The 13,659-nt window shown below is 45.9% G+C and overlaps 2 protein-coding genes across 3 annotated transcripts in view; one reads left to right on the top strand and one right to left on the bottom strand.

Annotated features, from left to right (window-relative positions):
- Mcph1 (microcephalin 1) overlaps positions 1 to 13,659 on the top strand; it is a 206,050-nt gene that overhangs the window by 89,180 nt on the left and 103,211 nt on the right. For both annotated transcript variants that reach the window (XM_052751775.1, XM_052751774.1), the window contains exon 12: positions 2,416 to 2,493. In XM_052751775.1, the coding sequence (XP_052607735.1) occupies positions 2,416 to 2,493 (78 nt within the window). The remainder of the gene's footprint in view (positions 1 to 2,415; positions 2,494 to 13,659) is intronic.
- Positions 4,651 to 13,659, bottom strand: part of Angpt2 (angiopoietin 2) — a 51,350-nt gene continuing 42,341 nt past the window's right edge. The window contains exons 6-9 of the mRNA XM_052751776.1: positions 13,004 to 13,105; positions 11,672 to 11,838; positions 7,886 to 8,016; positions 4,651 to 5,539 (exon numbers count right to left, since the gene is read on the bottom strand). Coding sequence (XP_052607736.1) covers positions 5,379 to 5,539; positions 7,886 to 8,016; positions 11,672 to 11,838; positions 13,004 to 13,105 — 561 coding nt within the window. The 3' untranslated portion in view covers positions 4,651 to 5,378. The remainder of the gene's footprint in view (positions 5,540 to 7,885; positions 8,017 to 11,671; positions 11,839 to 13,003; positions 13,106 to 13,659) is intronic.

A 13,659-nucleotide genomic window follows, 5' to 3' on the forward strand; every position in this document is an offset into this window, starting at 1 on the left:
ATATGTGTAACAAGAAGAGACTTGGAGAGCATGGAGGGATGGCTCAGTGGCTAAGAGCACTGTCTGCTCTTCCAGAGGACTGGGGTTCGATTCCCAGCACCCACATGACAGCTCACAACCAGTAGGTAGGTAGGTAGGTAGGTAGGTAGATGATAAATAAATCTTTAAAAAGAAGAAAAGACTTGGTACCCAGAGTAGTATAGAGTGAACTACATAGCCCTCCATGGTGAAACATCATCTAGGTATATTTAAGTATAAAGCAAGAAAGTGGTTCCTCCATTAAGTTCATCATCAAAGTTTGTACTTTATGAGTGATGATCAGATGTCAACACTGTCATTTCTGTTATCTAATGTGCTAGTGTTGATTGCAGGATGTTGAGCTTTCATTGAGGTGGATCCTAGAGATAACTTCCCTACCAAGATTTGTATACACATAAGATTTGATCCCTTGCACACAACCCCACTCCTTGTTGTATTTAGTTTTTCAGTTATTTTTGTCTTACTCGGTGTTTTCTGGGAAATATATGGAGTTGGGTAAGATGATTTCTCAAGCCTACCTGGAGTCCTAAAAAACAGATTTTACCTATTTTGAATATTATACTAAGCCAAAGAAAGCAGTTTGCCTATAGAAAGAGATGAAGCACAATTTTTTTCCCGTATTTCTGACTCTGTGATTTTAGTGAAATCAGATCAGTGTTTTCTGCTACCTCCATGCAATATTTATTCTTAAAGAAATTAAACTTATCTATTTGCTTAGCAAAATCATACTGTAACTGCCTTACAATTTTGTTTTCTTAACATTTAGGAAGGAATAAAGTCAGAGAACATGAATTTTCTCCACCAAGTTGTTTAGGTTCAGTTGACATTTTAATGTGGGTTGAATTTGAACTTGAGTGCCACACACATTTCTACAGCTGACTCCTGGCCTCTCACTGGTGAACCACATTTCCCACCACAGGATTCTACCATTGCCACATGTTGACATGAACCTGATGTTGAAACTGCTTTTTATCTCCTGGGCTGATTGTATGAGGTCATGGAGCCCCACAGTATTGATAGTGTATCTCTGAGGGATAGATAGCCCAGGACGGCTGATAGCAGTAAGGGGAACACTGTGTAATGGGAATGTTTTTAACCCACAGTTACTGAACTTACTAAGATCTTTTTCTTCTCTTCTCCTCCTTCCCCTCCCCTTATCTTCCTTCCCTCCAGTGTCACTTGGGCAATAAAAGTTAAGAGAAAACAAAAAAGGAATTAAATGACAAAATGTCTGTGACCACAGGGACCTAATTGAAAGTGTGGTATTTTCCTGGAGCAGGGTTCCTGTGAACACGACTTGCTGTTCCCCATCCTTCATGGAGATGTGCTTTCCCATGTCCCCTCCACTCTATCGTCTTGTGTTCACTGCCTCATAGCTGTCTTGTAGGCATGCTTCTGACTCTCAGGTCCTATGGTTTTTGGGTTTTGCCATGTGCTAGGCCTTCCCCCACAATCCTCCCCACCACCTTTCCAAAGCACCACCTCGCCCAGCCCCACTCCACACATGCTCCTCACCCCCACCCCCCTCAGCTTCTGCAGCTCGAAATCAGGTCCTTATGCTTGCCCCGGCGTGACTTCCCCAACTGAGTCGTCTCTCCAACCCTCACTTCATTTTTTTTTAATTCATAAAATCATGGGATGTTTATGGAAGATTCTAAAGGACAATGAATTAAAAAATTTATATTCCTAACACATAGCATTTCTTATAAAAGCAGAAGAGTGTTTAAATATTGGTTTCCCTAGGATACTGTGTCAGTGTTGTCAACTTAACAGGCTATGAAATCACCTAGGAGACCACCTTTCAGGCACTCCTGTGAGGATTGTCCTATTTAGATAAGTCTGTCGGTACCTGTGTGAGATGTTCTTCATTGGGTTCACTGAGGTGACCAAACCCATCCTAACCTCGGGTAGCATTGTGCCCTAGGCTTGAGTCCCATAATGCATAAAAAGGAGAAGCAAGCTAAGAGCAGACATTCAGCGTTCATCTCCTACTGCTCCCTGAGTTTGGATGCAGTGTGGCCACTGCTTCAAGCCACTACCTTGATTTCCCTGCCATGAAGGACCGTGCCTTTGAACTGTGAGCCTTCGTAATTTTTCTGCTTCTTATCTCAGCCGCAGAAGTCACTCAGCTGGCTACCGGCCTCCATTTCCAGCCATGGGAAGCTGTGATTCCTAATAACGTGTTTGTTAATGACCGTAGCATGGAGCTTCCCAAAGCACCCTGGTGTTTGGGTGGCTGGCTTCAGGCCTGCACAGCTCGTCTTTCTAGGCTTTTAGGAGACTTTGTTTTTGTTCTAATCGAAATGACTTTGACCTGCCACCCAGCAGCCTAATCAGCCCATGACTGACGTTCTCTGTGTGTTGTGTCCCTCTTAGGTGCTGTGGTCTTTAGAGTGGGGTCACTGGATTTCTGAGGAGCCTTTTGAACTCTCTGAATCTTTCCCTGCAGCTCCGGTAAGTCGGCACTGTCCAGTGATGGTAAATGCGATGTGGTGATCTTAGGCAAACTGTCCCATGAATTCGATGTCTTAGGTCAAGAGTGGTCTTGCTCAGACTGAAAGGATGCCGCCCTAGAAACGAATGCCTTCTGTTCACTTACTTGTGTAAAGTGCAATGAAAAATGTCACCTTGAGAAGTTTCGCTTGAGCCAGGCAGTCCAGCATTCAGGAAACTCAACTGGGTGGATTGCTGCAGGTTTGATGCTAGCCTGGGCTATAAGGTGAGACCTCTTCTCAAAATAATAATAATAATAATAATAATAATTTAATTATGAAAGCCTGTAGGGCTGTAGAAAACAGAAATTTTGAAAAGAAAGACAACTCTTAAAAACTAATTCTAATACAGATAAAATTGATAGGTATAAAAATCATGGCCTGCCAGCATTGTGATGTGGTCTTTATATTTTGATGCTTATCCTAAATTCCACCTTTATGGACTCTTAGGTATTTTAAATATTTGCTGATTAAATTCTGACTTCCCAGATAATTAAGGTTTGACTGGAAACAGGGTTATACAGACAGAAGTTCCTTCCATTTCCAAACATGTTGTCTGGTTTGGGACTGTTTATTGTTTGAAAAGATGAGTCTCTGACAGGCAGTGGCCGTTCTAGCTGTCCCCAGGTCTCTTACGTAGCTCTCCAAGTGGCCCTGTGCCGGGGACCCAGCAGGAAGCTGAACTCTGCCCCCTAATCGCTCAGTCATCTAGCTCGTTGCATTGTTTTGTTTTCATTTTTAAGATTACTGTTTTGATTTCCTTTCAACTTTGTAAATGTTTTCTTTAGAACAGAAAAAAAAATTCTTCCCAGTAAGTTTGTTTGTTTAAAATACTGTGTAAGGCGCTGAAGTATAAAGTGGAAACCAGAATTCCTCCCATTCTTTGACCTAAGAGAGTGTATGTAATTGAGTAGCACAGGAGGTTTGCCTTTGAAATGCATCTTCCTGCCTTTCTGAGAGACTGATGTAAAAGATGAGTGCTGTTGCTGGTTTTCCCGGGTGATTATTCCCCGCCTCAGTTCCTGTCATTGTGGGCATTCAAGACACTTACTGCTTTTTGAAGCTGTGGGATGTTTTTTGGTGTCAGATGTTTGAACTGGGTACAGAGCCGTGTTGGCCCCGTCGATGTTCCCGTACCGTAATAACAGAAACAGCGGTCAGAAAGCAGGGACCGAGTTCTTTACTCTGGAGTCGGTTGGTAGAAAGTGAAGCATGGCAGAAGAGAAGGGTGCCTTGGCCACCTGAGTCTGTGGGTTGACCAGAGCACAGAGCAGTGTGAGGGTTTCTAACACGAAGGCCGTGTGAAAGAAAAGGGGTTAGAACAGTGGTTCTCAACCTGTGGGTCACAACCCCTTGGGGGTTAGCATGTCAGATATCCTGCATATCAGTCAGATGTTTACATTACAATTCATAACCATAGCAGAATTACAGTTACGAAGTAGCAACAAAATAATTTTAGGTTGGGGGTCATCACAACATGAGGAACTGTATTAAAGGGCCACAGCATTAGGAAGGTTGAGAATCACGAGTTTCGAGAAATAAACAAACAAAACAAGACAAAACCAACATTAGACACAGAGAAGGGCAGATACAGGTAAGGAAGGCTGCGTGAGAGATTGCGTCTAACTGTTTTGTGCAGCCGCTCATTGATGCAGATGGCACTCTGCAAGCTTCCAGGATGTTAGAACAGGAGGAATTGAGGTTTAACAGTTCCAAGCATAAACTCGTGTTCTGAAAATTTTTCTAGAAGCATCTGGTTATACTATGAGCAGGACATTTTGGTTTTCTATCCTAAAACACTTGTTCAGTTTGCTAGTGAAGATAAAAATGGTACTAAGGCAAAATATTTTTTCTATAAATTAATTCAGAGAATTATGGCTTTTTACAGGTTGTAAGTGGGATGGTTTTCCTCAACCACAAATCAAGTTTTAGTTTCGTTTTCTAAAACATGTCTTGCTAAACTAGGGAGCAGATCTTTGGAATAGAATACTAACTCAATGGTGAAGTCTCTTCATGAAACAACTTTTTCTTCATTAACCTTCCTTTTCATGAGGCACAGGGTTTTTTGTATGTGAACAAAGAACAAAATTATAAATGTTATCATAAAAATTAAACGTAATCACCTCAACTAATAAGTTATATTTAATTACTAAAAATACCTTATATTTAACAGCCAGGCAGGAAGCAAAATAGTACAGTCTCCACACACACCAACATGGCGGCACCCGCTTGGTGGTAATTCCAGAGATGTGAGTGTTTTCATCATATAGTAAATAGTATCCAGCCATTAAAGACTAAGCCATCGAGACAGGTAAATGTGTTGTTTTCAAATAAAAATGTAAAGCACCTAAGAGGAAAGCAATGCACTGTCCTTCTCCAGATCTTAACCTGTAACCAGCACTTAGAATCCCTGAATGCTCGCTGCTGTGTGAGAGGACACAGTCTTGTCATCGTGACAGCCGCACTGCACATTCCTACCATCTATGAACCGCGCTTAGAGGGCTGTGGTTCAAGGTCATCTTCTCTAAGTGTTCTGTTTTCCAGTTATCGACTGATGAACCCTCACGTAACGTTCTTCCTTGTGGCAGAGTCTGCATGCTGTCCCTCTGATTCTCGGCCTCAGCGTCACCTTCCCACAGATGTTTCTCTGGACCACGGTGCCTTTGGGTTTCCTCGGGTTGGTTATTGGTGCAGGCTTAAGTGATGTGCTTCAGTCTGGCACACAGAGGTCCTCCCCACCCCCAGGAGCACCTCCTGACGGGGAGAGGGCTGCTGTGCATTGGTGTCTCTCAGTGTTTTGGGTTAATCTTTGGACACAGTACGCTCTTCTGGTAGTAGAGGAGGCATTTAGAAATCTGCTGGCCGAATCATCATGGTTGTGGCCTTGAGCGAGTAGCCGGACCCCTTCCAGTAGTACCACTTAATACCGTTGAACTTATTTGTATTCTGCTTTTGTGGGTAGTACTGTCCATTCAAATTGGAAGGACCACATGCATCAAACCACCAGCCTGTGAAAGTGAGACAGAGGGATTAGGAGTGGGTGGTGGCACCTGTGTCAGCACAGGGAGGGGGCTCAGGTGTGCTCCTCAGTCCCCAGCTTCAGAGAAGGTGCACACACACCCTCATGGTGTGGGAGAAGCCACATTGATTTGTTATGCCCCAGACACACAGTTCACTCCTGTCCGGTCACAGTTCCATTGCGGCATGTGTCCTTACACACTTTCTAGCTCCTTTTGCACAGAATCCTCGCAACATGGAGAACTGTTGGTCAGTGTGAAAAGCTGTCATCCGTGGCTACATTGTGGGGTGAAGACGTGGTGACACTAGAGGTATATGTGTGTAGCAGTCTTAACAGCAGGGTGGGCCAAACGATTCCCACTCCCCTCCATCTAACTGTTTGGGTTGGAGTAGACGCCAAGTGCCTCGTGCTCCGTGGAGTTAGAGGAAGAGAAACTTAGAGGCTATAAGGTGGAGGTGCTGAGGGAGAGCCAGGCAATAACAAGGACCTCCCTCATGGTAGCTCTGGATCCCACAAATAGGAGCATGGCGGGTGGTAGGATTTGCCATATGAAGCAGTAACATGGGTGATGTACTAATCTGAATTCACCTCTAAGCCTCATGTGTGAAAGACACCGATTATATGAGATTATCTGATAGTATTCTTGTTTGTTTTTAAATACAGAAAACAATAACAAGAGTTGATAGTAAAGAATGTGGATGAGATGCCAATTCAGAGGCTACCTCAGGGCAAGTAGGACACAGTAGGGCAGCTTCTCTTAAAAAAAAATTTTTTTTTCCCATGGAGTGCATCTGTCTCCCTGGACACCGCTGGCTAGAGACCCTCCTAGCTGGTGACTCTGATAAATGGAGGTGTATGAGAAGATCCTGTGTTGTGCAAAACCCTTGGAACGGGGAGAAAGGTCAGCTCGGATCTGTCTTAACTTCAGGCACCATCCATGCCACTGCTCCCCAAGACACCTTGCTCCTCCATAGGCCAGCTTCCCCATGGGCCTGCCCATGGCTTGGAACGTGGCCTCTTTCAGCCCAGACCTCCCTCCCCATTGTCCTTCCCTGGCTGCTTGCCTCCTCCCCAGTCTCTCCAACTCCATTCTCAGCCCCTAAATCTTGAACTAGGTAAATAAATAGACTGTGTCCTTGGTTATGAAGCAGCTCTCCAGCTCTCTGGAGTAGCAGCCCACGGGTGGTCTGAAAACAGCCAGCCTCTCCAGAGAGGTCTCAGTGTGGGAATGGCAGGCAGGACTCGGGATTAGGTGTGTTGCAGCCCCAAAACTCACCCCCATTGTCAGTTGATTTTAAAGAGGGTTGTTACAGTGACATGAGAGAGTCTAGCCTCCTTTACAAAATCGGTTCAATAGCTTTCTTTCCTTTGAATAATTACAAGTAATGGAGACAACTCATGCCAAGTGGCCCCCTCTGTCCTCCCTACAATTCCAGGATCTACTATTCCTAATTGTTCCATGAAATTTCAAGTTCTGAGTTTCTTTCCAGTTTTGGAGTACATGTGGTTCAAGCTTCGATCTTTTACTCATCTTAGCAACTTGTATTTTTATTTTTTAAATAAATTGTATGTGTTTATCGCGGGAGCGTGCTGCAGCACATGTGTGGAGCAGAGAACAGCTTGGCGAATCAGTTCTCTCCTTCCACCCTGAGGGACCCCGGGATCAAACTCGGGTTGTCGGACTTGACAACCGGCAGCACCTTTACCCGCCGAGCCGTCTCCCAGGCCTGAGCTAGCTTTTCTTACCAAACCCGGAACTCATGGGTTCAGCTAGACCGACAGACAAGCAAGCCCCAGCCCTGGGATTGCAGGAGCACACCACTTACTCAGCTTTGTACAGGGATCCTGAGACCTGAGCGCCAGTCTTCATGTTTATGTATCAGGTACCTTACCCACTGGGCTGTCTCCCCGCCCACTTTGTGTTTTAATCATTTGCTGTGCATGAGAATCATTACAAGAAAGAGACAGTTGAAAAGTCCTTGACTGGATGTTAAATTAAACAGAAGTGGAGGTCCAGCTAAATCATTTTCCTTTCATCTGGTCAATGAGCAGAACCTCCAGAGAGCTTGTTGGATATCACATATCCACTTAATTTACCCGGGCTCACTTCCTGAGAGCACACTGTTGGCCTAGTGACAATCCCAGCTCCATGTCACGTGCTTACTTCACACATGGGCCGAAAGGAGGGGAAGCCAGTGTACTGATCTCCTGCTAGCATGTCTTCTCATGGAAGTAAGGCCACTGTCGCCATGCCAGCCTGAGCCCCACACTGCCAGCCTCCTAGGCTATGTATGCAGCTGCTCCTTGCCAACACAAATAGGAAGAGTCACCCTACCTCCCGTGAGCATCTGGGAACACTTGCAGATGCATTTGTCGTTGTCCGAATCCTTTGTGCTAAAATCACTTCCTGGTTGGCTGATGCTGCTTATTTTGCCTGCGGTGCCTGTAAGTCCTGTAAGGTGAATCCTGGAACGGGCAAAGGAAAAAATAAAAAAAAACGGTAACTGGCTGGGATCGTTGGTTCACCGTAGTGGAAAATTTCTCATGGTGAAGAATTCCATTCTACAGAATGCGCTCAGGCCGGCTAGTGCACCCCAGTGCCTACTCCAGTACAAAATATTTTGCACTGGTATAAACAGGAACCAACTTATCATCAAACCCTCCGACAGAGAGGGATGTTTTCATGACAACTTTGACGCGTATTGCCTGCACCAGCACCAGCAGGGGAGGGTGGGGCTTTGTAGTTCATATTCCTCCTGCCTCCAGATAACTAGAAGGGGGCTGCAGCACGAAGGGGTGTCCCCACAGACACCCCGCACACAACCACCGTCCCTGTGGAATGGATTATGGAATGACTGCAGCATACCCTCTCTGTTCTGAACGGGTGGGAGTTAGGATGGAGAGGCTAGGAGATGGGAGTGGGTGTTGAGTTTGGGGTAGAAATCCGCAGTGCTGTATTGGAAGTAAATCCCTGCAGCTGCTTTGCCTTGATTCTGAACACTGGTGTCATTAACCTGTCCCACCTTAGGAAGGGAGTAAATGTCAGTGCTCAGACACCCGGTCACAGCCCACGCTGTTAGACCATTCCAAAGGGTGGCTTGCAGCAGACAGCTGTGCCAACAAGGGGAATCTAAGAGAAAGGATAAGCGCAACCATTTTGTTGTTTACTGTTTTGTTTTTGAGACAGGGTTCTACACTGTAGCTCAAGCTGGCCTGGAACTCACTACACAGCCCAAATTGACCTTGAACTTGTAGCAGGTGGCCACCTGCCTCAGCCTCCCAAGTGTTGGACTTACAGACATGTACAGCATGCCCAGTTAGAACATATAAGTCTGTAAACTATTACATCACTGTCACAAAATGCCTGTGGGCAGAGGATGCAAGACAGGCCAGAGCTGGCTTTCACATGATAAGGTGGCTGTGAGGACGTCATGTTGGTGTCTTGGCATGCCGGTGCCCAGTTCTGGGAGACTGGAATACTGAATCCCCATGACATGATGAGATCTAGACACAGGAGGGCCAAGACACCATAAGGGAAATCCCTGCAGTGGTGACTGGGAGTGTCCTGTGAGCCCCAACATGTGCTTCTCTTTGTAAAACCTTCTGCCCTTGCCAACCAGCACCTTGGGATTCAGTTGTCAGGATCTCGTGGGGACAGGCAGAGAGAAGGGACCACGGCCCAGGGCTCTGCCACAGGTATGCACAGTGAGTGCTCATGGTAGCCCCAGGACACCAGATGCAGTGTGTGGGGCAGCCACTCTTCCGTGTTTGGGAACTGAAACCTATTTCTTTCCGGTCCTTCTCCTTAAGCCTAGGCAGGCTGGATATGTGCTACCCCCCAGCCTCCCCTCCCCCGTGACAACCTCCCCCTCCCAGGCTTGTCTTCATTTTCAGTCTCTTGTCTTCTTTGAAAGGTCAATGCTCAGGGGACTCATTAAGTGTCCCCCAAAGGCAAGTAATATAAGAGAGAAAGCTATTTTTATTAGCCTCTACTTGAAAGGTTGTTCAATTTTAGATCCTTTGGAGGCCTACTGGATAAAAGTACATTCTTTCAGATCTGTTATTAAGAACATCCATGAGCTGGCCATGACAGTGCCCATGCCTATAACCCCAGCATTTGAGAGGTGGAGGCAGGAGGTCTAGGGGTTTGAGGTCATCTTTGGCTACATAGAAAGTTCAAGACCAGCTTGGGCTACATGAGACCCTGTCTTAGGAATCCAGAGTGTGTGTGTGTGTGTGTGTGTGTGTGTGTGTGTGTGTGTGTGTGTGTGTGTGTGTGTGTTGTGGGGCAGGCAGGCAGGCAGACCAACTAGCTGTCCAGTTGCTGCATACCTCTTTCTTACGCACTTTTCAGTTTTCTGCTTTTTCTCATTGGCAAGAAACACAGTCAGGTCTCTAGCATCAGTCACTCAGTTGTATCACATTCCACTTCCCATACTACCACCCTGCTGATTACTGTAGCAAGTTGTTATGGAGTATTTGTTTTACATTTCCAAATAAATTTAGTCTCAAAAACCAGTGGGTTTTCTTTTCAAACAGCATATTCAAAATATGTTTGCATTTCCAAAGGAACCTCGGCTTAAGATATTTTTATAATGTCAGTGTGGAAGGGTGCTGACCCATTTAGTAAAATCTCCTAATATAAACAGGCTAATTCTTCATTTCTGTGTTTCTTTCTTCTTTAAAAAAAATTAATTCCTCTATTGTAGATTCCTGACTGCTGCCAGTTAAGAAAATATTTAGCTTGGAGATAGCACAATGAAGACCACTTGTGTCTCGGAATCCAGTGACTTCTGGGCTCTGGAGTCAGGTGGGACCTTCTGGGGGCTGGGACGGTGCCTCTCCTCCCATTCATCCTCCCCTCCAGAGAAGCCCGGTCTATGCGGGAACTTCACTGAGTGCCTCCCCAGCTCTTCCAAAGTCACATCAGGCCTTGTCTGTTTTGAAAACAGCTTCTGAATCCTCACCCACTGTCTGTAAAATGCAGACTGTTCTGGGCAGCACTTAGCTCTCAGGTCAGGCACCAGACTCTGAGCTGGCTTCCCTGTGCTGTCCACTGTGACCTCCAGTAGGACACCAGCCAAGGATGTCGCAGTCAAGCTTCCTCTCCCCAGGGCTTGGGCGCCGCTGCAATGGAGGTGGCCCAGTGGGCCATGGCTTTGTCTGTGGAGCGCCTCTTGTGCGTCACTTGCTCTCTGTGGCTTCAGTAATTTACCCTGTGCTCTGTGGACACAGGCACCAGGTGCCCACCTTCTTTGGATGCCTGTGCTCAGCTGTACCCAGACCTGTTTCTTTGGTGCTTCCAGCCCACCCTTCCTGCCCAACACCCTTGTGGAACTTGGATTTGAGAACACACTGTACACACTGACTCCAGAACCTCATGCGTGGCTCTGATCATCCCCACAGAAAGCCAAGTCCTTGCTGTTCTCCTCCTAACTGTGCTTTACAGCCAAAGAATGTGTTGTCAGGGTTGCCCACGCTCATGGAACATGTGTGTCACTGTCATCAGATGGGTGCGGATGAACCAAAAGCTAAGGGGGTACTGTGACTCAAGTGTGCTTTGTGTTTCCTAATTTGAAATTAAACAACTAACTGTTTAAACTTCAAAAAAAATGGGCTAACTTAACACCTTTGAAAACAGTATGTCTCCAGGTGTCTGTCTGCTGTTACACACAATATGTATCAAAGGAATATCTCATGTACACTAATTCTACAGGGGACTCTGAATTGCACGCTGTCTGCCACACAGCGTCTCCTCTTAGCGCACACACAGGAAAGCAGCAGGTGCAAAACTGCCCTCGCGGTTTCCTGTACGTTGTTTGACCACTGTTAGATATCTACCCTCTGTGTATCTGTTGGTCTACCGATCATCTGTCTACTTACCTTGCAGTCCCAGGGACTGAATTAGGGGTCTTGCCCATGCTAGACAAGTGCTACACTATTGAGTTATATCACCAGCGAAAGCTAAAATTTTAAAACTAGAGATGTTTGAGGTGCCTCTAAGAAACAGCAGTCAATATGGAGCAATTTGGATCTTGTTCCGATGAACGTGGCTCTTAGTCTCTGGAGTAACTACCCAGAAAGGTCCTTCGATGTTCTCAGTGACAGCCAGCCTACTTACCTATAATTGAATTCTTCACTGGAGAGGTAAAAGTGCTCATACAGTGAGTGTGCCTCATTGCCTTCCCAGTCCTTCAGCTGTATCTTAAGCACATAGCGATGCCGATTGGTCAGCTGTGAGACAAACTCGTTCCCCAGCCAGTACTCTCCCAGAGGGCTCCCGAACCCCTGCAACCAAGAGCAGTTCACTTAGTTACTGGTTGTTGCTTGTGTTTGGAATCTATCAGCTTATGCAGTCAGCAGACGGTACTCCCTAGTAGAAACGTTAAGGTCATACACACAGGAAAGTTTAATTAATTTTGAAAGAGAGAAACAGAGAAGCAGAGGGAGAGTGGGTGAATATGTAGCACAGTGTGCTTATGGAAGTCACCATCACCTTGGGTTTCTCCTTCACCACTGCATATGTAAAGCTAGCTGGACCCCAAGGTTCTGGGGTGTCACTTGTCTTTGTCTCTCGTTTTGTCACAGGATCACAGACAAGAGTCACCATGTCTGGCTCTCTCTGAGTTCTGGGGATTCACACTCAGGTCACCACACTTGCACAGCAAGCATTTTATGCATGGGTCATGACCCCAGCTCAGGAACTAGATTTTAAAAAGTCACGTTTAAGCCGGGCGGTGGTGGCGCACGCCTTTAATCCCAGCACTCGGGAGGCAGAGCCAGGCGGATCTTTGTGAGTTCAAGGCCAGCCTGGGCTACCAAGTGAGTTCCAGGAAAGGCGCAAAGCTACACAGAGAAACCCTGTCTCGAAAAACCAAAAAAAAAAAAAAGTCACATTTAAGGCTGAAGAGATGGCTCAGTGGTTAAGAGCACCCAGGTTCAATTCCCAGCACCCACATGGCAGCTCACACCTGTCTGTAACTCCAGTTCCAGGGTTTCTGACTCCCTCACATAGACATACATTCAGGCAAAACGCCAATGCACATAAAAATAAACTTTTAAAAAGTTAAGTTTAAGGAACTGAGCTGTTCTCAGAAGAAAATTACTGTTAGAATATTTAAAGCCACTGGCATGGCTACTAGCAGAGATATAATTGTAATAGCTAAACCCACCTAGGTACCGTGAGCCATACCTGTAATAGTGACATTTATGCCATCGGAGCCTCACAACAGAGCAGCTTGCCCAGGGTGCTCTGTATTGTATTTGAATTACTTTGATTGCAGCGTTTTTCTGAGAGAGACAGAAATGCTGGGCACAAAGGGCTGAATTATAAATAACTTCTTCAGAAGCCATTGGTCAGTTCTGAATTTGTGTTTAAAGTTCTGAAGGTGTTGGGAAATTAATTTTTCTAAAGGAAGGCATTTCTTCAAGGTGTTTTAGCACACTTCCTTACCTCTTTATATTCTTTCCATGTTCTCTGGAAGTCAACAGAACCATCTTCCCGGTGTTGGATAACTGTCCACCCACCTCCAGTCATGTCCATATCACAGTAGGCCTGCAGGGAAAAACACACAGTCATTGCATGCTAGACATTGGTGACCCAGGCCTTTGTAGTGATGACGTGTTCCAAGGGAGCTTTGTGATAACTTGTGGAGTAAATTGTTGTCATATTTTTAGAGTGTACATAGTGATGATCTACAAGCAGTAGAATCACATGACACCCTAGTACAAACTGGACTTCCTGATCATCGTGTGCTCTGGCTAAAGAGTCCTGCCCCATAGTTGTTTTGAATGGTTCCCTGTGATTGGGAGACTGACAGATTCTCAAACCCCACATCTTTAACGCGTAGAAAGCCACAGACTGTCTTCACAGCATTGACTACCTTCACTGCTGGCTGCGTCCACGCTGTAGAGTTAGCACTTTGTTACCACAAGGTACCAAACGCTCGTCACGTTTTCATGCTTTGGAGCTGTTGGGCTCCCATTGTGTGCAGTAAAAGCCAGTGTATTGGGACATTCCTGCCCATGAAGGACTCGGGGTTCTGGAGTGCCAGTACCATGTGACCCAGCTTGGCTAGGCAGCTCTGACACCGGGGTCTGAGTTTAGGC

Source organism: Peromyscus californicus, unplaced genomic scaffold (assembly GCF_007827085.1).
Source record: "Peromyscus californicus insignis strain IS unplaced genomic scaffold, ASM782708v3 Scaffold_23__1_contigs__length_62951481, whole genome shotgun sequence".
Classification (NCBI taxonomy): domain Eukaryota; kingdom Metazoa; phylum Chordata; class Mammalia; order Rodentia; family Cricetidae; genus Peromyscus; species Peromyscus californicus.